Here is a 26734-nt window from a genome sequence, read left to right on the forward strand (position 1 = left end):
ACGCTGTTTATTCCAACGAACTGTTTTGCATGTGTGGCTTGGGACCACCCATATCAGCTGCTTTTAAGGGTTATTGGTAAGGTACTGATTTGGTATGTGTTAGTTCTGGTATTTCAAAAACAGGAATAGTTTAGTAATAATTTTATAAATTAGAATAAATAATTCTTTGCATAAACTCTTCCCAAGTGCAGAAAGCTCTAAAAAAATCTATTCAGCCAAATGGTGCCTGAGCATTCCCTCCCATCCTGTAAGAAAGAAATGGGGCTCATGATGCAAGACCTCTTCTAATCTGCTTTGAAGTTACTTCAGATTAATGCCTTTACAGAACAGCGGACCTCTCCAAGAGAAGCAGGAGCTGTCTTTTCTGATCAATATGACCTCATACTGTTTCTTGCAGGATTATGCCTAATCCAAATGCATTCTCACAGGCAAAACATTAGAAGAGTTAATCTAGGCATTACATCATATTTATAAAATCAACAGGCAACTTCCCCGCAAAAATTACCTTTATTTTAAAAGAAACTGAAACCAGACAACAGAAAGCAACAAAGTTACATACAGTGCTGGACAAAATCTACCACATACATTTTCCAAGAACACTTGAATCAGATTCTGATATATGTTCTTCTAAAAGGTAAAATATCACATCATTATTAACAAAAAAATTAAATGTCAACAATCTTAATCAGCTTATATTTTGCACTGTTTGGATGGCAGTAGATTGGTAACTTGCCTTTTTCAACTCATCTTTAACACTGAAAGAACAATGTGGACAAAAAAATTCCAAATCAGAAGGCCCTAAAGAACACAGTGTCTGCTCTAAAGGCCATATACAAAAGCTTGGAGGAGAGACTGTATTTTAAGTAAAAATCCCTCAACAACTCCATATTATTTCACATTTCAGAAAAAAACTATCAAGAAAGGCAAAAAAAAAAAGAAGAAATATATTAAAAGCTTGCCTTCCTTAAGTTATATGGAAGTTCAGATTTAGACCATCCTTTAGAAGATGAGTGTTTAGGAATAGACACAACATCTCTCATGACTCCAATCCCAATCTGTCTCAATACAGCAATTCCTGAATTACAGTGCACAAACCTCCGAGTAAAAAAGTGGGGTTGGATCAAAAATTGAGACAGACAGTTTGTTTGAACATGAAAAGGAAAATTAATCATGTATGGCTAACAATACAAAAATAGGTATTCCCTATGATGTTGGGATAAGCCATTTCTGAACCAGGAAACTAAGGGCGACATTGAATACTTTAAGCCATAGGCAGCACCTCTAAGGGGCTGAACACCATTCAGAATTAATTATCTCAGAACTGATGACACACAACACTAGGGCACTAAAGGGACCCTTTATTTCCATATAAAGCATAAGCCAACGAGAAATCAGAGGAGTTCCATACAAAGAAGTGAATGTGCATAACTCAAGATGTAGTGTAGGATAGTTATATTGCATTAAGAGTTCTGCTAAGTACACTTAATTTTCCAATTTTAAGGAAGAGTCTATTCTAATATAGAAAGCTTCGGACAAAAGTTAGTAATTGCAGAATAACTTTAAAATACATCCAGTTCTACATCTGCCTGCATATATCTAATCACATCCAACAGATAAAAAAATTACATGTTTTGTAAACCAAGTAAAGAGTGTTAGAATAGAATTTTCACACCCATGAGCTTATTACCAAATGTTCACCTATTTGTCAGTGGATAATATTAAGAAATTCATACTATAAGTTATGGCAACAAGATGACAATGCACATAAGTGCTGCGTGTTCTGAAAGGTAGTCAGTTTGAATTACCATTAATTGCTACCATCTATCATACCTCATTCTATGCAAGATACCACGCCAGCTACCAATCCATAAACAATAATGTTTCACATACTTCATAGAGTAGCTTTAAACACATCGTGATATGAAATAATTTGTATTACATAGTAATTTAATCCCTGGCCACAGGGTTAATGCTGGACAAAGTCTGGAAACTTTTTTCCAATTTGAATTACATACATTAACTTTGCCACACACCACAGCACTAATGCATGTATTACTTCAGACATGCTCTAATTTAAAATTGAAACAAAAAAGTTGTTGCAAAAATACATGTCACCAATGTGGAACACATTCAAGATTGTATAAAAAGTACTGAACTGATATCCCAAAACAGGTATATTTAAGCAGTACATAAGGAAAGTTTAGTTTTAATATGAAACAGTCAATTAAGTCACATACAACATGATAAGAAGCATGACTCCCTTTTTTAAAAATGTTACACCAATACTTTTACTGCCAGGCAATGTTTATTTATAAAATGAAAGGGATATATTTAATGCAGATGTGTTATCGTATTAAGTCGGAATAAAGACAAATGTTAAAAAGGTGCTACATTTGAACACCATTGATTTTGTAAAAATCTCAAACCATAAAAAGCATTTCACTTGCAAACATCATAGGCCCTGAACTGTAAACAATTTGAAACGTTCTTGGCTGTGTGCATGCAGTTCCACTGACTTCGTTAATTCTCACATGCTTGAAGTTAAGCCTGAAAAATGTGATTACAAAACCAGTTCTTAGATTAAAAACTTCAGAGGTCACAAAGTATGCTCTTCTTTGAGCAGCCCCCAAAATTATATTTTTGTTTTAAATAGAGCAAACTTTATTACTTTACTCTAGTCTCTTTCATCTGAAGATCTCAAATAACAACTAGGCCTCTAAACACCCTCAGGAAGTAAGCGTTAGTCCGATCTTCTGAAGGAAGAGATTGAGGCACAGTTAACCTGCTTCCCCCTTGTCTCAAGCTGTAGAAGGGATCAGGTAAAACAGCCAGAAACAGGATTTTTGATATCGACTCTCTAGCATATATGCAGCACTGTCACTTACCCTGACACCAATAAAATAAGTATTTTAAAGAGCACGTTATATATTTTCTCATTTAAAACTGGTCTCTGGCAAAAAAAACAAGTATTAAGGACAGTTCAATCCAGTCTATACCTATTTATTGGGGGGGAAGAACATTTTGGGCTATATAGGCTGCATTTCTGACCACAACAAGGAGGTGTTTAAAAAGGACACAGGCATTTCCCACAAAAATGTTAAGGTTTGTAAGATTTACAAAATCTTTGCAATATTTTTGGTGTGTGGCACCAGTACAGTCTAAATCACTAGTAATGAAAGAAGCACATGATAATTCAATACAAACTGTTTCATGTAGAGTATTACAAAAAAACTCACCTATTCTAATCAGCCCTCCCTCCCACCCACCCTTCTATAACTAATTTCTAATTCTAACCAGCTGACATTTTCCTAGTATCTTACTAACAAAACATGATTGTTGTTTTTCCTGTGCATACTTGAACTACTACTAGTCAATACATGCAGAGAAAAACAAAGTATAACCCTCTCTCTAGATAAAGAGTCCAGGTATGCCAAAAGCGTATCAGTAGGGCAAGCATATTGGCTGGATGACTTTTGGAGATCCTAATCAGTCCTATCTCTAGGATCAGTGTGATAACAAGTTTGGTTTTATTGTTCATTTGTTTTTATTTGATATAATTGGCATTTGCTAATGCCTTGAATTTGTAGGTTAATAAACACAGAAAATCTACTGAGTTACAAACCCAACATAGTACCAGTTTAGAAAAACTTAAATAAATTGTTAGAATAACTTTCTCAAGTACACGATTTCAGGCCTTATAAAATGATACTCCAGTTGATTTTAAGTTTGTAAGAACACTATATTTCATTCTAATGTCTTGCTAGCTAATATAGAAAACACTTGCCTAACTTCATGTAGGGTTGAGGGAGAGATTAAGAAATACATGGCTATTTTAAATACAATGTCTGCTCCAAAATGTTAAAACATTAATTGGACTTCTGAGAACAAATGCCCCAAATTTCTTCTCACAACAGGAATGGGGTGTAGGAGTGGGAAAGGTATTGTGAACAGCACGCTTGGGTAACAATATCATCATTGGAGCTTTTGTTGAATTTTCACTGAGCAAAATTTTTTATTTCATTTACATTGCTCTAAGTCTGAACCAGCTCCACTAACTTCACAGTGCAAATTGTTGCAGAGATTAAACTGATTCCCAGAGGCACAAATCTATCTAAACAAGGTTGGGTTTAAGTTCTACTTTAGATACCAAAAGCAAACTCTAACAGTCAGTCATTAGGAAAAATACTGAAGAATAAATCTCTCTAACAGAGGTTGTTGCTTGGTTGGTTTTTTGTTGTTTGTTTTTAAATATCACACCTCTAACAAAACAAGATTAAGTTTAGTCTCTGTACTCAATAAAGCAAATAATGATGAAAACAGAAGCCCTGGATCTGCCTTACACTTTCTTTACATCTCCATACAGGAAATCCTCAAGATATGAATTGTGTCATTTACACTTTAGACATTATTTCCTTTTTCCTGATGAGAGGCAAGGCAAAAAAAGAGGGCAATACTGCACTTCTTCAGTAAAAGAGTATATAAAACTTATAACTTTTATAAGTTATAAGTATAAAATAAAACAAGGACAGTTATGTAGATCTGCACAGTACCTTCCAGGAAAGCACCACAGCAGAGCCCATTTAAAATCAAACACAATGGTGAACTAGCAAACAGGTCTTACTTTTCACTCATTAGCATAGCTTATCATAAAAACTACCTCTTTATATAGATGACTGTATTCTATATAGGTGACTACATCACTCATCACCACAGACCTGAACACTTTATCACATTAAGGAATGTGACTAGTACCTGTTAATGCTTGACCTATGATTTAATTGCTGATTGTTTAAAAAACTAGAAGTTTCCAGCACAGTGGTGAGTATGACAAGCAGAGTCTGTTACTACAGTGACACCTTTTATTAAGTTAAAACAACACTTCTCTCTACAGAAACGCGCATTTTCAGTTGCATATGCAACTTTATCACACTGCTAAGGCCAAAGTCTTCAAGGCTAGATGTTTCCCCACATTAAAAAAGAAGGGGGATTATTTCTGAGATCAAGAATAACATCAAGTTACCCATATTAAAATAGAATTCTTAGCATCACGCATCAGGCTCTAGTGCCATTCATACTTGTCAGTAGGATATCAAGTTTAGCAAAGAAGCTAAACTTCTGATTACTCACTCCTGATGTGAGCTAAACTCACCTGATGTGAAAGCTGTATTTTTCTTCACCCTAGATTTCCCACCCCCTCACTGCAAGACTGGCTGAGGCAGTGGCGGGAATTCAGTTTTAAGACTTTTTGGCCAAATTATCCTGCAGTTCAGAGCCTGTGCTGAGCACACGCCATTGCCTTGCACCCTCCTTCATGCCAAGTGGACCGTGTAAGCTCAGGAGGACCAAGCAGGCTCTAGTTGAAAGCCCTAGAAGATGGGCAGGACTTTCCCTGCACTAGTTCATTCACAATTCTCAGGCAGCACTGTGGTGGGAGACTAGAACCATCAATGAGAAAGGATGAGAGAGAGGGGCCTGATTGCACAACCGTGACAGATGCAGAGACTCTATCCTAATGTATGTGCTTAAGATAAATGACTTAAGGTTACATATGCAACCCTAGTTTTGGTATTCTCTAGATTTAACGCACTGGACTTCATAAACTTGATGTGTTCTTCTTCCAATGTAATAATATTTTGTAACTATTTCCAAATACTGCAAGACCTAGCAAGAGTCCTCAGCAAGTAAGTATTTGCTGAGAAGTCAAAAGAGATCATTGCCTTTTCAGGGAAATATAAATGTGTGAGAGTTAGCATGTTTCACTGTGTTACTAAGCATGAAGTAATAAATTTTTGAATAGTGTATTAATGCTTTACTTCAAAAATAGGAAAAAGCACATATGAAATCCTCTGTATTTACCCTAAAATAAAAACTATTAGTACTGCACATTCTTCCATGTCATCTCCACTATTCAAAGAAAGGATAGCAAGAACATCAGTAATGGACATTCACCCCCCCCCAAAAGAAAGTAATGAGTACTTGCAAATATAGTACCATTAAAATTGAGCACTAAATGCCAATGTTAGTTAACAGATTAACACTAGCAAATTAGGGGCTATTCATACAGGCGTATTTTTGCCTTCAATAAAATTGTCAATGCACATCCTACTTCTGATAAGTTGTCAGTTATGTTTTACAGTTTAATCAGAAACAAAAAATATTCCATCCTGTAAAATATTTGCACACGTAAAACTAAGAGTACAAAAGCTGAGATGGAAGTTTATGAATGAAAACAGATTTAGGGAAAAAAAAGATGACAGCAATCAAACACAACTGATTGTCTGCAGAAAGTGAAGTACCCAATTTGTAACCAATTCTTCATAGCAAGTATTTCAACCACTACCACCAATTCACATTGTTAGCCATCCGTATTCAATGCAGGTGGTCCTGCAGTCTCTCTTGTACGCATTAACTGGACATCTTTGTCAGCCATACAAGTATCACAGCCCCACACTGCTGATGCTTCTGCTGTAAGAAGGCCATAAGCTGACTCAGTCATGCCTGTACAGATCCGATGAAACCATTTTTGACAAGAGGCTTCACACAGGATGGCATCCTGGTCATCATTAACTTCATGTGTACAAATTCCACATGGATAGACGGGTTCAGAGGACGAGTGACCATGACGACTGGGATGAAGGGGTGTTTTGCTGCTCTTTTCAGAGTTGCATCCTTCAGCAGTACCTCGAGGTTGGCGGGACTTACTCTGAGTTCCATTTGAATGACCAGCATTAGTGTTATCAGCACTATTAGAATGGCTGTTATCCTGATTTACCACATTGTTTCGGGTAACATTTTTTAGGTCACTGTTACCTTGACTCACAATGTCCTCTGTCCTGTGATGATGCTGATGAGCAGCAGCGTTCTGGCTGGATGCTTTGCTTGCACCTTGACTAAAGTCTTGCTTTTGTGCTGATGATTTTGTCTGGTTGTACGTGTTTGGTGGAGGAACAAAAGAATGGTTTGACTCTAGCTGAGAATTTGGGAAATTTGGATTGTTTCCAGGACCAAAGTTAGATGGCACATCAGGGTGAGGTATCTGACCGGAATGGCCAAAGTTCTCACCAGGATTTGGTCTGAAATGCTGACCAGGCATATTGACATTTTGATTTATCTGACTGCTACTATAAGGTGGTTGATTCCCAAAACCTGGGTTATCATGTGGACTGAAGCTGAAAGAGTGGGGTCGACTAAAACCCATTCCCACAGGGTTTTGAGGAAGGGGATGTGGTTGGTTTCTGAGGGAGTAAGAACCACCATATGGCGAGGACACTCTGGGCAGCATGTGAGGTGGCATTCTGAAAGTGTTATAGCCTCCAAAGCCAGGGTAACCAGGATTACTAAAATATGGATTTCCTGAAGGAAGTGGTTTATAAGACACCGTATTATAGTTGTCGTCAAATGGATTTGCAGCTACAAGGTGGTCAGAGCTTGGATTCGGCGGTGGAGCATATTCAGATGGAGGAGGAAATGATGATCCCTAAAAATGTTTTAAATACAACATTTAAATTAGTTTTCATATTTCCCTGCAAGACAGACCAACCACAAGGTCCTGGATTAGCAACACTACTGCTAAAAGAACTGTTCAGCTGTTGTGTAAAGCTCACCCACTGTACTCTGCAGGGCTGTCTGAAATTTCAGTATAGAGGCAAGAGAGGACTTTGGGCTCCAGATAACGTGGTGATTTATAGTAATCTCAATTTCTAAAAATCGTGCAGTTGCACAACCATGCTTCTGAAAATACTACTTGATGTGTGACTTCTATTTCTTAATCTTTTACGTTAGAAAAGCAACAATACAGAAAGCCATGTGTCACTTAAACACACACACAAAATATTTCCAAATGTTGAAGAGCAGATTTGAAGCATTTCCTTAGTTTCATTTTGGGTTCATTTTACTGAATATACATCTCTTAAGACACCCCACTTCTATGAGGATATACAAACCTAATGTTACTATAAGCCTCAAAATGGTATATAGAATATCGGAGTCTGCATATAGGAATTTTCTATATTCTGTGTACCAAACAGAGGTGTCCCTTATGAGCATTCAGTGCTTGTGGACAGTCTGCAGAGCATAGTCAGTAGGTATAAAATATAAGGATTTCTGATTACAGAGCATAATCAAGTGTTTAATGGATCCCAGAGGCTGTTTAAATGTCATCAGAGTGGCTATACAATTGAATTTCATTCTAGACTAGCCTGTGGGGAACACCTAGCTGGTTCACCCTCAGGCTAACTGTGCTCACAGAAAGCATTTCCTCCTAAATACTAATAAACTAAGACTGAATATTTTTTTTGTCCCAAAAAATTTCTGCTGTGCTGCAAATTTTGAACCTGGTAAGAAAAGAGAGGAAACTAATCTGGATGCCCTCTACAGTTATCACCATTCCAGAACACAAGGAAAGCTCCATGAGGAAAGAGGTCTGAAACCCTTAAATTGAGTATTTCTCAGAGCAGGTTTCACTATGACTACTCTAAAACAAAACAAAAATTAAGAAAACAGATCCACATCTCAATGGAATCTGGATAGGCCTACCAGAAAGTGACTGTTTGACCTACATAAATAAAATTACTCTCACTGGGCAGTACCAAATCACAGATACTCTCACTCAAAGCTGAATGAACACACAAAGGAAAATTTTGCACTACAGATATCTAATTGCTTTAGATGTTTTGTATTCAGGCTTCTTTCCCTGGAAACAGAAACTGTATAGAAATGCCAAATTGCAGGGATTCACTGGAAAGGAGCCGAACATGCCTCACAGCTTTTGCTTGAAAATCACTTGGGGAATATGCCAAGTGTTTGGTCAAAGCATTAACAAACTGTACAGATCCATTAGCCCACAAACCTACACATATATGAATAAAAATAAGAAGAAAAGTAGTCTCATGGCAACTACTCATGCTGTACAGATTTCTACCAATGGCTACAAAGTCATTAAAAGAAAGTCTGTCTCAGAATCAAATCCATATGGTAAAATACAAGTTGTTGCAGTCTCACTGTGCTCCTCTCTTTATAGGTCTTTGGCAACTTACAGAGATTAAAATAACTTCAGTGAGAAAACTAGTGTTATGAAGATTTCAACTTCACAGCACAACTGAAATATTTTGTATGTAACTGCTATTTGTGAGAATAGACCGATATTCTGAACAATGCGAGACAGTCATACCAGCAAACAACATCTGACTGCACTATTTATTAAGAAATCAAAAGAACCAAAGGGAATTTACCTGTGTATTTGCTTTGCGCTTTTTCTTATCAGGGCTTCCAAGTTGTACTCCTGGTCCTCCTAACCCATCCAATCCACTGTCACCACCTACAAAATTTCAATCAGTGCAATACTGCATTAGTTTTCTTACAGACTGTATTTTAAATTTGCCTCTGTCTGTCATAGCAATAGATATCCATTACAAATGCTGAACTTGCATTAATTCTGGTGCCTTACATTGCAAGTCCTTAAGCAGCAAACATCTGGAGGTAAAAGTTAGCATACCTTGTATACAGCTATCTTACTCTATTACCACTTTAATGTTCAATTCATGCTCATTACAGTTGGAATAAACATTTCTATTTATTTTATGTTTATCTGGCCCTTGGTTCTGAACCTCTCCACTTCACCAGTTAGAAGTATTTCTTGTTTGCATAATGCATAAAACTTTCAAAAGAACTGCTTAAAACCATGCCTAAGATTCACCTCCTATTTAACTTACACAGACATAGCATTTATCAAACTCACTGTACCAATATACAACAGTACGTTACAATACACCATGAAGGAAAAAGCAAACAGTAGTACATCCATGAATGAAAACCACTGAAAACCTGCCATGTTGTTTAGACAGATCTCCAGTTTATCAGATCTAAATTTCGCTAAATGTAAGACTTGATCAAACAAAAAGACACCTGCCAAAAATGAGAGGGGCTCTAAGTGGACCTGCCCTACTGCAGAAACCTCATAGAATAATTGAGCACGGCTGCTCTGGCACAAAAAGAAGTAAAGAACGTTCATTTTATTGATCACTCAATCAGACTTGACTGAGCAAGACAAAGAGATATCTGTACTTCACCTGGGATTCTTCTTCAGCTTTCGTAACAGTGGGATAAGCTCTCAAAGGTGCATAAATCGTGGCTTTCAATTTTAAAACTCTAGTTAGACCATAGACAAAAAAAAAAAAAGTCTGGCATATTCCTTATTATCCCAGTCAGTCTGCCTTCATGGGGATCAAGTGGACTTGCCATCATATGGGAATGCAAAGAAAACCCTGAGCTGAAGTATGAAAATCACTTTTGGGTGATATGAGAGCAACACATGTTAAGATATTAACATCATTACATTAAGAAACTGTATGTTAATTCATTTTTTCCCAGGCCTGTTAAGGTAATAGCTTATTTGCTCTTCCAAAAAAAAAAAAAAAAAAAATATTAACAGTATATAACAGTAAGAACTGGGCAATCCAACCTAAAAATTTCACTCTTATTTGTTTAGAACTCATATTCAGAATACAAGTCAAACTTTATCAAGTTGCAAGCATACAGCTGAACACACAGGTTTGTCTTTATTACCAAAGGCAACCTGAAGATAACTGAATTATCAATAGTATTATGCAAAGATGCATAATGTACGGCATTACACCGCTCTACATTAGACAAGTATTCCCAGCAGACAGCTAAACCAGCTTTAGGACTATTCAGTAAAGTAACACAAAATCTCTTCTCACAGCAAAGAAGTAGACCTACTGTATACAGACTGAAATATCCAACAGTTATTTCAAATACTGCTGATCAAAGGGGGCCTGACAAATTTTCACTTCTAGCACTTCCTTCCTCCCTCCTCCTTTTTTGAGGTTTCAGGGAATTTACCAGTCCTACCTCAAGTAAGAATCCAGTTCTACCTCTGCTTTGGTAAGTTCCTTTTGGCTTTGGCTGTCATTGTTGAAATTTAATTTCATTTTTCATTATACATAAGGAAGATATGTGGACATCCCAAATCAACACCTATCAAATTTTAAGTCTGAATTTCAAAGAACAGGGCATGAAGTCATGAGCATGTTCTCAAAATAAACTCATGCTTGAGCACAGCATATTGCGGTATAACCTACCATCATAGTAACTACGGATTACTCTTTTTTTAAAGAGTCCTGTTTGTCTTGATTTAGAATACAAAATCCTGCACTTAGTCTGCTATGAAGCACCGCCACTGCATTAACTATAGATACTAAATAATCACAGCATAAAGTTTTCTATAAAGAACGACAAATCTCCCTTAAATTCCTACTCTATAAATCATCATCTTGATAAACTATATGCTCAAAACCACCCCTGCACTTTCCATTAGCTTCTTCTCTAGCATTCCTATACGTTTATCATAAATTCAGTGGGAGATTGTACTGGGAACACCATTCCTCACAACTGTTCATGGTCATGTACTCTTAATACATAAACAATGTTAACCACTGATAGCAAAATATTACAAATATCCAGATTTCTTCTAATAAATAAAACAACTAGCAGCACAGATATTAGTAAATCTGTGATCAAGTAGAATACTGAAGATCATATGCAAGTGATGTTTTACAGTAGCATAAGTTAAAACTTTATAAAATTATGTATAAATTCCCTCTCTGGGATATCATTCTTCAAAAACATAAGCATATGAATATTAGAATTCCAGTGACAAGTTCCACCAATTTCTGCATTAATTACTTAACATGGGTGAAGCCATTCATATGCCTAGGTTTGCAGAACTGAGTCCTATGCCTGAAAAGGTACAAAGCTTTTGTATTTTCAGTTCTTGCTGTGTGAGGCCAATGATTTAATTTAGCCCTATGAATTTATATTTTCCCTGTGGATTTTATAATGATTTAATTTATACATGAAAGGACACAGAACGTTAGTCCTAGCATAACTCCAAAAAAGAGTGAATAAGGGTCATTTTCATGCAGCCAAAATAAACTTTCCAGAAAGTCACTTTCAGTACCTACCACACAGACTTACGTTAAAAGGTGTACCGAGCATTTTGGAACGTTGCACTAAGGGTGCAAAAAACTATTTCATTGTCCGAAACTAATTTTCCAGGAAAAAATACAATCCTTTTGACTGGGGCATCATATATGTAATGGATCTAGAGATATAAATACATATATGATAACTATTCCCTTATTAAGTAACAGATAAAATGTATTTCAGCCATTTACATTTGGGAAAAGGAGAAGAGAAAAGTCCCATATTCTTCTTTACTTCATATATACACAAGACAGACATTTTCAGTGTTAGTAGAACTGCAACTTGTAGTTTTGTTTACATATTAAGAGATTATGACTTTGCATGTAATTTATGCCATACTTAACATACTGCAAACACACTATGGAGTATTTTCATACTCACTAACAAATCTCTGTCTAGGTTTTTATAGGATGGATGCCAGAGTCTTTTTAAACAGTGCTTTATCTCAGTAAGAACGTTTTCCCAAGAAACATAAATGACTGAATAAACTTCTCATTATAGACAGAAAACTAAAAATAGTCTCATTTCAATCAGATTTGGTGAGCCTATTCTGTGGCCCTGACACTGTAAATAGTTTTGATATTAAGCAGTAATCGCATGGAACTCGGTGGGTAACTCAGGCATGTGAAACTGTATGTGCTCAAATATTTGCAGAATCAGGGCTCGAGAGTGAAGGAGTCTAATGAATCCCAGTCTCCTTTGTAACACTGCTGCATATTTTCATTCTCTCATTCTCAAGGTTGCAATCCAGCTGTTACTAGAACAGTTTTAGAAAAGCAAACCGTAAATCAATGACAATATGCATAGCAGAATCCACACCTTTCCCCACTTACCCAACCATAAAAAAGCTTAAAACATCAAGAACAATAGAATTCCAGGGGCAAAACAGGAGGCGAGGAAAAGAGAAGCAATAAATTGCAGATCTTATCATTTTGCCGTGATTTTCACCCAACTCGGTCACCCTACTGTCTTTCGTTATTTCATTCAGAAATGCATTTCTGTTTTTAAGGACTATAAGGACACAACTACCACTACATAGACTGGTGTGCTACTGCCATTAAAGTCAGTCGCACAGACGAAGTCTGAGGAGATACCATATTTCTACTCTTCTCCGTACGCATTTCAAAGAAACACATAGTTCAAACCTCACTAGAGCCATACAACAGTGCTACTAATAAAGAATAATATTTCGATAATGTTTTCATTTCCCAAAAAGAGAAAAACAAAATCCCAACTAGAATCAAGCACAAGAGCACGACCAGGGGTAGAAGAGCGAATGCTCAAGTGTAATTTATAGGCTCTGCATCAACACTAACTCGGACATGTGGCACTGCCGACGTATTCCCTTGCACCAACAGTATGCACGCTGCATACTAATGGACAGCACATCCACAAAAACACAACAGACATAACCACGCACCCGCACGCCTCCCCTCGCGGGTCACATCTGCGCGCAGAGCGAGCCCCAAGTTTTGCATTTCAGGGCCCGGAGGCTGCGGGAGCCCGCGGGGCCAGGCCGGGCCCCACCGTGCAAACTTAGCGCGGCTCCCGCGCCGCCCGGCCCCGCCGCCGCCGCCGCCAGCCGCAGGGAAGGACAGCGGCAGGGGCGCGGGCGGCCCGGCCCGGGCAGCACGGCGGCCGGCTCGGAGCCCGGCGGGCAGCGGCAGCCGAGTCCGGCCGGTGCGCGCATCCCGCGGCACCGCCAGCTCTCCTCACGGGAGTTAGGCCCCAGCAGCGGCCCCCCCCGCCGCAGCCCAGCCCAGCCCAGCCCGGCCCGGCCCAGCCCTCCTCATACCTCGGGATCTCTTCAGCGCGATAGGGTCCTTCTCCTGTTCCGCTGACATTACAGACAGCAGCGCATGGCTCCCAGGGCGGCAGGAATCGGGGCTCTTTGATGCTGATGCTGCCGCCGCCGCCGGCCCGCACCCCGCCCCCTCCGCCCCCGCCTCCTCCGCCGCCGCCCCCGCCCGCTGCTGCCGTAGCCGCCGCCGCCGCCGCCCCAGCAGCGGAGCTGCCAGACTTTGCAAAGTTTGGGCGCGGGAGGGCTCTACAGCGGCCCGCGGCGGGGGCAGGGCGAGGCCGGCCCCGACGAGCAGAGGGCCGCTGCCCGGGAGCTGCGCGGGGGTCCGCGGAGCGCCGAGCCACGCCGGACAGGGCCCCCGCGGGCTGCGGGCGCCCGCCTCGCTCGGCGCCCGCCGCCGGGGCTGCCAGGCCCCGCGGCCCCGCACAGCGCCCCCCCCGGCCACCAGCGCCGCTCACCGCGCCGTGCCCCGGCCGCCGTTGCCAGCCGGCTCCCGGGCCCCCAGGAGTAGCGGCGGCGGCCTCCGCGGCGGCGGGGCGCTCCGCGGGGCTCCCCGCGCTCCCGCCATGAGCGCCGCGGGGCGCGGCTCTCCCCGCCGGGCTGCCGGCCCCGGCCGCGCCCCCGGCCCGCGCCGCCGCCCGGGGGCTGCCGCTCGGAACAAAGGCGCCGCGCTGGGGCGGGCTCCGCTGGCGCCGCCACCCTCCGCTCGGCCGCCGCGGGCCTGCGGCCGCCGGGAAGCGCCGGGCGAGGCGCCGGCCGCGGGGCAGTCCCGGGGCGGGCTCGGGCCGGCCGCGCGCGGCGGCTGAGGGGCGGCGAGGCCTGCGCCCAGCGCGCGGCCGTTAGGACCGTTAGTGCGCGTGAGGGCGGGGGCCGGGGCACGAGCAGTCTCTCCCCTGCCTGGGAGCGACAGGGACAGGCGGGAGCGAGGGCTGGGGCCAACCGTGCGGCTCCTTCTGGTCGTTTCTTGGCCGCAGTCATCCACGTCAAGCGCCGTACGAGTAATGGCTTCTCAGGTCCCGGTCTAGGCTGTGCTCCCCGGGTTTTTAATGGCTTCACCGCTTACCTCTCATGCCACACGTGCATTCTTCTCACCTCCAGGCTGCAACTCCAGTTCCTCCCAGTCCACGCGGGCGTTTATCTGAAGCGCTGAAGCACGGTGCTCCAGCAGCTTGCTGGCAGGTAGGTCCACGCTGGCTGGAGGACCCTCGTCAAGGAGGGACTCCCTCCGTACAGGTAGGTATCACCCGCCAGTCTGGTCTCTGGCCTGCGGATAGTCCAGAGGAGACACAACAGATGTCCCTGCTCGTTGCAGGGGGGTTGGGCTAGGTGACCTTTAAAGGACCTTTCCAACCCAAACTATTCTATGATTCTAGGAACCCACTGGGCCCAACTGGTGGCCCTCACAGTGTCGGTAAACCCTTCTGAGCCCTTGAAAAACACAAGATGATAGGTAAATCACTGCTGCTGACACTGTAATCTTGTGGAAACATACATTTTACCACAGTTTCCAGTCTTCTGAAATGGCTGCATTTCAGAGTTGTTACATGTGGAGTCCTCATCCTTGATCAAAACTGTTAATCAACTGTATTAAAAAGTTATCTTTTGAATAAGGATTTATCCTCCCTTAACTGGGATAAAGATGTCCAGCTGTAAAGTATGGGTTTTGCTCACATGCCTTATTTCACCATACCTAGCAGTGCTATTTCTTTACATACCTTCTTGTTAGATGGGTAGTTGGTACTTTTCCAGTATTTGGAACACTTCTTCTGAGGGGAAAAAAAGTGATGTTTGTGTAAAGGTTAAGGTACTACTATGTTTTTGCTTTTACGTTTTGCACATCTAACTAAATAAAATGTCATACAGTTTTTTGTGTCGATTTCTGGCCTTCCCTAGACATCATTTTTATTTGTCCACAGTCTCTTACTTTGCAGTGATCCCAGAATGCATGTACCTGGAAGTATAGCATATTGCCAATATTCTCATGGGATCTGCTGGTTAATTTTGTGTAATCTTGCTGAAGAGAAATATAGCCTGTTATTAGCAAGGTGGGTGTGAGCTAGTCTATATTTGGAGGAAGATGTGTCTTATTTGTGAAGAGACTTGCATGTTCTGTGATAGAGCTCGCTGTAGGCCTAGATGATTCTCCCAGGACTGCATGAGCTTTTGTGCAAGGCTGCCTTGTAATAGCATGTAGACTGTAATTATGGATGCACAGATTGATGTCACTGAGTCTATAAAGGTTCCTAGGGGGAGATCGTCTGCATCAGAAATGTGAGCAGGGAATTCAGATTTAACCCAGTGCTCTAGTTGCAAAAAATTATGTCTGTTTTGCTGTTCATCCAAATTCAGCTTTAACTTGTACTCGGGTCTTTAGTGAGGGGTCTGTGAGAATCCTGTTGGTCTGACTTGACGCTTCTAAACCTACATTGGAAATGGCTGACGCAGTGTCTGAAGGGAATTAATTCACTTACTCGGGTGTCTACACCAGCATCTCAAATATTCCCAAAAAAGTCTATGAAAGTTCTCATTATCACACACTATTCACCACCTGATAGCCTCGCTGCTCCTTGGTTGTCCTTAAAATTACTCCGATATTCCTTCCTCTCAAAAGTTGGCATTAATTAAGAAAGCTTAAGGGCACCTAGTAACAGCCTTCCACCACCTAAGTGGAGGCTACCAAGAAGAGAGAGACAGGCTTTTTACTGAAGTGCCTAACAGGAAAATGAGATTCAGTGGTCATAATTTGAAATGAGGTTCCAACTGGCTGGGGGGAGGGGAGGAAATTGTTTTGAGGCTAAGCAAGCATTGGGACAAGAAACTAAAGAAATTGTAGAATCTCCATCCTGGGAGGTTTTCAAGACACAACTGGGCAAAGCCCAGAATAGCCTGCCTAAGTTCAGCATTAACCTTGCTTTGTGCAGGAGGTTTGGCTCAAAGTCAAGACCTCCTGAGGTCTCTTCAAAGTGTAATGATTCTGTCATTCTGAAATAATTTTCTTCTTTTTAACAATAACCAACCACACAGAAAGCTCTTGCTCCCTGCCAGAGTACTCAGTTGTGAACAAATACTATTTAATACTTTATAACTCACCCTGACTTGAAAAAGGTGGCTTTGGTGAGATAACAGTAGCTTCAACCACATGTGACACATCAGGCCTAAAAATGTTATTAAGTATAGAAGAGCTGGTTTTTAACTTCTAGGTTCCTTTCCTTCTGAATTCAGGTTAAAAAGACAGCTACTAAAAGAGCCTTTCTGTACAAACTACCAGTAGGTAAAGAAAGTTCTTTTACTAATCATTGTCATAGCATCTGAACATCAACACTTCATTACATTATCAGGAGAGAAATATGAATGAGACATGGATCCACAACAGAGCATGAACATTTAAAGGGTTTTTACGGCACCTTTTCACATGTATCTGCTGCATATCTCAGGAGCAGAGAGTAGCAGAGAGGCCCATTTTGACAACATATGAATGTATGCAAATGTGCTAATGGAAAAAATATAAACACCTTGGGAGAAATTTACAGAATTCAAAAAAGGAAAAAGTGAAATATTTGTTCAGTTTGATTTTATGGGGGCCAAGATTTCATCCCAGAGGAATAAAATTAGGAAAGAAAAAAGAAAGCCTGAAATCAGAAGAAAAAAAGCTGGAAGCTGGCTGAACTGTGTAACTCTGCCACTTCCAGTACCAAGGAAAAATAAAAAAGTTTTCCTCTCACATAAGCCATACACGTTCTAAAATAAAGCATACACAGCTTTAATGTGTCAAGTTACTGTGATTTATCCACTCATCACAGAAGATTTCCTACACAGCGAGACAGAAGTGGACCCCTGTACAATGGACATGGACCTGGGAGTCCAGCAGGCTCATGCAGCAGGGCAGTACGTCTGGCCTCTGTGGGCAGTGTCAAGGTATGGCACGTGTACGGCAAGATCTGGCAGCACCTGTGCAGGTTTTTGGCATGTGGACACAGAAGCCAAGCAACCCAGTACTCTCTCCCACCTGGAGAGGAAGTGTTGAGCTGGAGAAAAGGGACACATTTAAGGAAATTTGGAATGTGATAGCCTTAGCTCATAACAGTCTTCCAGCATCAGTAGATTTGATGCCCCCACCTGCTATGAGGAAGAAAATAAAATCAAGAATTCATTTTTCTAAAAGGCCCCTTTTCATGTTATACAAATTAAAGTGCTAGTTCTACAAACTTGTACATGTTTCACAATACTACTGTGATAAATAGGACTATTTATCAAGGCTGGAGGGAGTTTCTGTCAGGCCTGAGACAACACTAAAAATCTGGTTTTGTTGTTACGCTAGAGTTACACCTCTTCCTCCAGACTCATTTGTTCTCCTCCTCCACATCTCCCTTTTTCAGGGCAGTAAAACTAAACACGTGCATGTTTATAAGTTACACAGAGATGTGGTTTTTATGCCTTTTCAGTCTAGCTACTTAGGCAGCTGGTATTGCTCTGGAAAAATGTGTTAACAAGGTCCCTTCTGGGTCTATCAGATGTAGAGCATCTCTGCCAATCTCAGGGATTGTAACTGTAACTGAAACAGTTTGAGCACAAGTCATTGAAGCTATTTTAGTGCAAATTGTTCGCCTACTGGTGAATGCTACATGTGTTATGGTGATGTAAACCAGGTCTCACAAGCCCACGTCTGTTTCATTTCTGCTTTTAATCAACAAAAATTAAGACTGTCTAAACTTCTGCATTAACCATTCATCCACATAATATAAAGTACAAAACAAAATCTAATTAATTGTCTGTTCATGTCTCAACTTCAATCTGAAATGAATACAAAACGGTTTGTAGGAAAAAATTGCAGAACAGATTGCTTTACGAGTTAGTCCATGAAAGAATGTAAGATTTTTTTCTGTAGTCCGTTGCATTAGTTTTCTTCCACATGATGCACGATATATCTTGAAATCAGGTAAAAAGCCTGAGAATGATCATGCCTTTGTCTAATCACACTGCAAATCATTGGCTGATGAAACACATTTTTCTAAGCTTTGCAAGACAAGTTATTAATGGACTGATCAAAAAATGGCTCAAAGGGGTGTACAAAGGGCACTGTAGTGTCATATCTGTACTGGAACAAAGTTTTTAAAGTTCAAAGCAAGCTCTTAGACAGTTCTGAAACTCAGCGAGACTAATTGATTTCTTTTTTTGAGTGCACGCTTACCTTTTCAACTTATAGTTAAAATATAGCCGTGCTCAAGTATTTCAGGAAAAAAAAACTTCAATGCACTCAGATACTTTTGCCAACACCACATATGACTTATGAAGTTAAAAACTACAATTTACCAACAGTTATAAACTATAAAACTTAATAGCCGATATATAAAAAATAGTAAGTATAGTACCTAAACATTTAAAATATGAAGACAGACATTGATTATCTAGGAACTTAAGTTTCATTATTGTATTTATTTATATACCAAGTACAAAAATTTTGACAAGAAATCCAGTGTGTGTGTGTATATATGCATTAAAAAAAAAAAAATCTTATTTGATCTTCAAGTCACAAAGGAACATAAGATTTCTTTCCCCTTTACCTCTAGGATAAGTAAAAGGGAACTTTCAGTTTGCCATGTTAACATTATCAATGTAACAAATTTTTAAAAGGGACGAATACATGTTTAACAAACCTTTGTGGGCTCCTCTGCAAAATGGACTACTACCTACTCAAAGACGTGATCACTTGTTGAGCAATGAATAGTGAAATGGGGACACTCTGTGGGGAAATGAAAGAAATGCAATTTCTTGCACTTTCTGGATTATCATCTTTAAGCCTTTACATTTTCCTGTTTATCATGATTTGATGAAGAGAGGCAAGCATTTAATTCCTGCACTTACTCAGTTCTCTCCAGAGCCCTTTCTAGTTTTCTGCAAAGGCCACGCTGATCTTTGCAATAATTGGTTATGAACCTGCTCTTGGATCCAGATTCTGTCGATGACTTTGCTGAGAGTCAAAGTTATAAAGTTTGTGTGCTGTAAAACCCAAGGAAGCCTTGTCCCAGGCTGTCCTAGGCCAGGGCATTTGTAAGTAAGTAAATTTAGGCAAAGACTCTTCTGGGATTTGTATTGCAGAATTGTCAAAGTGAAATCTTTGCTGTAAAACTAAAGGAGTGGTAACATTAACTCTAGAGGTAGCAGAGCCTCTTGCAGAAAAAGCTCTCCAGGCTTAGCACAGTTGTGTGGCTATTCTCTCATCCCAGCCCTCAGCCCCACTAAGAGCCCCAAACAGGCACAGAGCTTCCTGACCCATGCGTATCTGTCTGCTTGCACTAGAGGGAATCCTCCTTGCCTCTTTTCTCTTATACACCAACAACTTCTTTATGAAGTTTTGCAAGTCATATTCATTTGACAAGATCTATATATTATAGAAACTTCCACACACAAAAATGCATTTGTTTTGGTTCATGGTCTGCTTTTTATGGTTTTGGAGAGTGCAGTTCACAGGGCGCTGCCTCTGGGATGGATCAGACTCATTGAGCATTGCTGACTGAAGTCCTTTAATTTCAAGCACTGGGACTGCTTGTCCAGTCAGAGTTAAGTACATATGGAAACTGCAGCTCAGAGTGTCAGGCAGAGTCACTGAGAGAATAGCAGAGCCTCCCTCAGAACCTCTGTAGACTGTTCTGGATTATGTGATACTACTATATGCTACTTCTAGCCACACCACAGTTGCTCTAACCCTAGTTACAGACGGGTAAGTAACAGCTTTCTGCACTAAGGAAGAAAATCAGACCTCATTGCTATAGTCAAAGAGCACACAAAGGAATAGGTCTAATCCATGCATTTGTGATTCACTGTTTTCAGTTAAAACCGACATGTATTAGTAGTGAGACAAAATACTGATGCTCAGCTCATGGTTACAAAACTCCAAGTCAGATTTAGAGGCCAGATATTTTTGATGATACTGTACTAGTTTCTGTTTTGAGGACTTTGTATTGGGGCTTATGGGGTATATCTGATCTCTTAGGAATGACATGGATAGTCAAGAATAGGGACAGATTTTAGCAAGAACATGTCTGTCAAGAGGAACAATTAATTTTACAGCCACCTCAGTTAAATTATATCACTTGCCCTTCCCTCTGTCCAGATCAGTAGTTGAATTTTTCAACTACAATTATTTTTCTTTGAAATTAAGAGCAGGATGCTTAGAAGCCAGCTCTATATTAAACCGCAAACGGGACCAAAATCTTAGTACAAAAATATCATTAATGTTTGCATTGCGTGTAGGTGGCATGGTTTTGGTAGCAGGGGGGGTGCAGAAGTGGCCTCTGTGAGTACAGACTAGGAGCAATAAATTAATCTTCCCCCAAGTCAAGTCTGTTTTGCCTGGGATGGTAATTGGTAGGCGATCACCCTGTCTTTATCTTGACCCATGAGCTTTTCCATTTTATTTTCTCCCCATTCTGTTGAGGAGGGAGAGTGAGAGAGCAGCTTGGTGTGCATCTGGCAGCCAGCCAAGGTTAACCCACCATAATGTTACAGGCCTTCTTACAGTAAGACCTCACGTATTTGCAGTAATTACCAAAGATTTCCACAATTAGCAAGTAATAAGGAAATGTAGTTAGTTAGCAGACAATCAAGAGAACTGCTACATGACAGTGTGTGCTATGGTGTTGGTTTTTTTTTGGCAACTGTAGCTTAGTCTTAGTTTTTAAGGAAAATATTTACTGGAATGCAGTAACAAAACCGCCATTTTGAACAAGTAGCTATGCCTGAGTAACAGGAGATCTGCTGGGAAGCAGGAACCAACCAGTGTCTGAATTTGGGTGTTTGTAGACTATGAAAGGAAAATGGAGCTAAAGCAGGAAAAAAAAGAAAGAAAGAAAAGGTATCACAAATATACCATTGTTAGAAAATGCAGTAAAAAGCCCCACTATGAAATCTCAGAATTCTGCCATCCTTTAAGAGGAGATTACAAATCAAACTTAGTTACCTCATTTGTTTATTGTGCAACAAAAGTAGGGAAGAACACAAGAACAGATAACTAAATACGCCTAAGTACACTGTGACCTAGTTACATAGATGGTGCACTCACCCATTACATCTGAGAGCAGCTTCCCTAATCCCCAGACTAAAACTCACATGAAATCCAGGATTTCAAGAATAGAATGTGGAACTAATTATTTAAAATATATGCACTATCTGTCAGCAAACACCAAACTGGATTAAATTGCTTGACATGTATTATGCCTAGTGGATACAATTCAAAATCTGAATAGGGTGCTATACATCTGTTCCTACAGGAATCCTGTCATTTAGTTATCTGCAACTGCAGGGCTGGGCTGTAAGTTTTGGCCCAGCTGAGCTACAGAAGAGAAATGTCATCACAAACCCTTTAAAACCCTGTTGAACACTAACCCAAGTTGTGGAGTGCTTCTATTAAAAGGCTGTTTCCAGTCAACCCAGGTACAAATGGCAACCTCATCACTCGGGCTGAGACTTCTAAATCATAGCACGTGATACAAGCCAGCACACTCTGCTGGGTGCCAGGGTGCTTATCCCATCTCTAGCCAGTGCTCAAAAGCTATCACAGAGGTAGTCCAGGCTCACGTAAATCTCTTAGCCTTTACAATGGAGGAAATGGACTCTTGGGTATTTGTGATTCTAGGCTGCGCTACAATAGCTTCTAATATGCCGACCTTCTTCACTGATTTTATCTTACCATATGTAGATCACAAAGCTAGAGATGCACTACATAAAAAAAGAGGGTGCTTTTCTCTTTAATATAGTCATTTTTCTGTGAAGTGTTGTAAAAGCCAGTATCAGAATTCTTTCTTACTATGAACTAGAGGTTGTCTTGCTTTTGATTTTGCAGAAGAATTTTAATTGAAATACTTAGAACTCAAGCTTGGAGTTAACTTATCCTTTGAAGTTGGAAATCTTGATCTCAAGGGATTCATTCTGCCTTGACTGTGGGTTTTCTGTAAAGCAAAGCCAGATTGTTTTATTTGGTAGAGACTGAGCAAGCTGTTACTGACTTTTAAATATTCGGGATCTGTTCCAAAGCATGACGGTTGCTAACATAAATTATATCATTTTTAATTGAAATTAATTGTATATTTATTTTACAGTCTGTGCTGTAAACTATCTTACTTCCAACTTCAATTGCATGACCTAATATAGGGAAGGCTATGAGGAAGTAATTCAGTGGGATTGTTTTAAGCTAATATGACTGTAAACTGCAAAAAGTGAGGAGGCAGCATATGTTAAGCTCTGCCACTCATCTCCCGATAGCTTTCAGCAAACCAGAGGGGTTAATTTCCTAGACCAGCACACCAAAATACAAATTGTTAAAGGCTGTGGCGAGCTGTAGCGTGAGCAGCACTTTCCCTGCTTTCATGTGGTGCAACTGCCTGGCAGCCTAGCCAGAAATCTGCTGCTTTACTCATGAAAATCTTTTTTCCTCAGTGTCTTGCCATGCAGATAAAAGGAAATTCAAAACCATTCTATTAACATGACCTCTGGGGAGTCCCCAGTCTATTTCCAGCTAAAGCAGAATCCAGTGTTTTGAACACTCACCTAGACCTTCCTATGGAGCAGTATAAGAGGAAACATATCTTCAATCACCCACAGAAATTCACTTTCATCCTTAAAAATTGCAGCCGATTACAGTATCTAGCATCCCCTGGACCCACCTGGAATTTTGGTCAACTTCCAGTGATGCTTGATCCATCTCTCCAGAGAAACCCTGAGGAACGTGGACCACTTTGCAGCACTACCGGAAGACCATCTCAGCTGGTTCTTGCAGGCCAAATGGGGATTCACACCTGACAGTAAGGGCAGAAGTCTCTCAGAGAGCAGCTGGCACCCAAACGTTTGCCAGCCCCCAGACTTCTATTGCCAGGCAAGGAAGATCCTACGGACTAGGGATATCCATGCATGGTATATCTTTCGGTGAGGCACAGCTAGATTCTGAATTATTTGCATTTTCTGCATGTCTTAATGGTGCATTCCTGTGTAAATTGGGTTTAAATTATGGGATTTAAATAAAGCTTACACTCCACTTTCAGGTAGAAACAATAGGGTATCTCTTTGTCAAATCTGAGCTTCTTTGCCTGGGGCTCTAGCATGCAGGTATGTGCAGAGAGGAGGGTTCAAATCCCATCCTCTTCAGTGTGTGGGGAGGAAAAGGTGAAGCCAAGTCTTAATACATTAATTATAGAAAGAGTAGGACACTGCAACACAGACAGCAACAGCATTAGGACCTACAGCTTCTTTCTTACTGACACAGGATACTCTCTACTGTCCAGCACCAATCCTGAGACCATGATTGCAGATGAAGGAAAAAGGGGAGACAGACTGGGCTGCACAGTGCCAACATATATTAGAAATAAGATATGGCATAGGTTAATCCTACTGATAACAAATGCTTATGCATCCCCAAACAGAAAACCAAACTAGATTTACTTGTAAATATTCAGAGAAATAACTTAAGGAAGAAATGAAAGGAAAGCAGATGTCTTTTTCCACATATAACAAAATGCAAAGTCTGGCTTTAGGTGCAAAGAACATTCCAAATCTGCAGTCACCAGAGCTCCAGATTTGGTGGAGAACTAGGCTGGTTTTTGAGATATACGTACCCAGTTTAGACCTTGGGGCAGCCAGTTCTACGAACGTGTGGTGCTCTGCACAGTATTAGCAGCCAAATACAGGCACAGACTCTGCTTCTTAACAGAGATGCCAATTTTACCTGCTGAGTGAAAGGATGAGGACAGGGAGAGGAATTAACCCATAAAGAACTGCTGCTCGCCTGCTGTAGTGCAAGGGATGTTTCACATGCCGCAATTCTGATGTGTTGCCACAACTGCAGGTTAGAGTCCTTTCCCTCCCTACTCCCTGCTTTCCTGCTTGCTGGGGGCTGAGCAACCTGGAAAGCATGGTAGAAAGCTGGCCTTCGTATTGCAAGGTATTGGTCCTTTTATCCAAAAACCAGGTAAGCAAAGACTGTAGACTGACATACTGATAAACTAAGCAAAGAAACAGCAATGTTGGCATTTCAATTAATGTGGCCATTCAGTGTAAGTGGCCCACAGAGCTCACCTGTCTGAAGCTCAGACATTCAGGTCAGTAGCAGACTGCAGGCAGGTAGCACAGCATCAGGTCACAAACCAGGGCTGTTTTAAAACTCTCCTTTGCAATAAGAACTCCTTGAAAGATGGGGCTTTACTATTTAGTTATTGCTATTGAGAATAAGGATTCTGGACTGCAAAATGCACCTGTATTAAGCAGCAGCAACATAATCAGGAACTGCAGTTCGTTCTTGTTCTCATCTAGAGAAAGAACATCTCTGGTGGACTACACTGGCAGAGTTTTCGTAGCACTGGACAGTCCAAGACTGACTGCTCCCTAGCTATTTGAAATTCTTTGTTATCTTTCAAAATTTAATTTATTTGCTATATTTATGATTTATTCATTTTTAATAAATACTCTTAAAATACTTTATTATTTTTTCAGCATGGGTCTAATTTTCTCAATTACCTCTGCATAACAATATTTCAGTGTTCCTATATTTGAACATAAGGAATAAAGAATTTTGGATTAGAATTTGCTTTATAAATAGTCACCACAGCTGGTGCTCTAATACTCCCAGGGATAAATGTCATATAAGCTAGCCCATCTAGGCAGAACTGTTCTATAAGCAGACTCTGCAGGTGAGAACAGCTGTGATTCATAAAGAAGCATGATGAGGCTTCTTGGATTTCCTTTGTCTTCTGAGAATTCAAAAGGAAAGAAAGACATCATGGTTCTACTGTAGAATCCGGGCAGCCTGACTCATCAGCACGAGATGCTGCCAGGGCAGAAAGGCTCTGTCTCCTAGGGGCGCACACAGCGCGCCCTCTTTCTTAGGGGCGTCCCTAAGTGACAGGGCGCCTGCCTCAGAGAGGGTCAAAATAAGAAGTAAAAATAAATGTATTCAGAAGCAGTCGTTTCCTGGACATAGAAGAAAGTTAGTGAGCATTTACTTCAAATCTTCAATTCCCAATACTGTGATTTCAAAGCTTTGAAATACCTGTGAAATATCTTTTCTTTCCCATTAAGTATATGCAGTGCCGGTGGAGTTCCAGTCTTTTAGGGAACAATATAGACCAAAAACCAAAGTCAAACCTACCTAAGTATTGCAAGAGTTCAGATTCCATTGCTGTTTTGTTTTTATTCTCCCTAGAGACCCTGTAAATAACAGCAGTAATTACTGGGGTTTCATTTCCAGTAGTGTAAGAATTGCACGGGCACCACAACTCTAAATCCAACTCTGTACCTAACTCTCTAAACCGCCTGGCCAATTTTTCACTTGCTTTCAAGTGGCAATCAGTAATCAACCTGCTAGCAACAGAAACCTTTTAATCCCTATAGGACATAATTTCCTTGCTAATTTAACTTGACTGACTTTGGTCTAGAATGTAGTCCTTTGTAAAAATAGCAATTTGCCTTCTGACCAACAGCAACTGCATTTTCATAGTCTTGTCATACGTTGAAATACTGGCTTCAACAGTTAGCAGGTGTAAAAATGCCGGGAAAAACTCAGTAGTGCAGCTTTGTCAGCAGCTTTCCAGACTTTTGAGAACAACTGTGCTGAGAACCACATCTTCCACACCCAATGAAAATAAACCAAACCAGAGAACTTGCATGGGTGTTTGACAGTAGTGGGACACAGACGGAGTTTTTAGGTGGGAAATAATTCCACGTACATAAATGATATATGAGTACATGTTTGGGAAAGTTCTATGAGTTTCAATGATAAGGCATGTACAGTTTACTGTCTACCTCTTTTTATGACTTTAAGTGCCAACATCTCCCTAGCAGCTCAGCCTAAAACAAGGCACTGTATTTATATCTTCCTTGTTTTGAGCCACTCGTCCGAGACACTGAAAATAAAATATTTATCAAGTAGCACTTTTACTAAGGAAA

General features: G+C 40.6%; 1 protein-coding gene across 2 annotated transcripts; it reads right to left on the reverse strand.

The window, feature by feature from the left end:
• Positions 1-3271: 3271 nt before the first annotated feature.
• On the reverse strand, positions 3272-13968 carry PYGO1 (pygopus family PHD finger 1). Of its 2 annotated transcripts, none has more exons than XM_072870141.1 (3): positions 13799-13968; positions 9231-9316; positions 3272-7477 (listed from the first exon to the last, which is right to left on the reverse strand). In XM_072870141.1, exons 1-3 carry the CDS (start codon positions 13845-13847, stop codon positions 6356-6358), a joined length of 1257 nt encoding a protein of 418 aa, XP_072726242.1. In that variant the 5' UTR covers positions 13848-13968; the 3' UTR covers positions 3272-6355. The 2 variants fall into 2 exon arrangements, with proteins under 2 accessions (XP_072726242.1, XP_072726241.1); XM_072870140.1 differs by lacking the exon at positions 13799-13968 and adding an exon at positions 13424-13710.
• Positions 13969-26734: the final 12766 nt, after the last annotated feature.

The sequence above is a fragment of the Ciconia boyciana genome, chromosome 8 (assembly GCF_034638445.1).
Source record: "Ciconia boyciana chromosome 8, ASM3463844v1, whole genome shotgun sequence".
NCBI classification, from domain to species: domain Eukaryota; kingdom Metazoa; phylum Chordata; class Aves; order Ciconiiformes; family Ciconiidae; genus Ciconia; species Ciconia boyciana.

Excerpts from the sequence above, each read along its gene's own strand:
- PYGO1 (XM_072870140.1), bottom strand. The coding sequence starts at position 13,481 with ATGCAAAACTTGGGGCTCGCTCTGCGCGCAGATGTGACCCGCGAGGGG. Across the intron at positions 9,317-13,423 it reads CCGCGAGGGGAGGCGTGCGG|GTGGTGACAGTGGATTGGAT; the intron begins GTGCGTGGTTAT and ends GAAATTTTGTAG. Across the intron at positions 7,478-9,230 it reads AGCGCAAAGCAAATACACAG|GGATCATCATTTCCTCCTCC; the intron begins GTAAATTCCCTT and ends AAACATTTTTAG.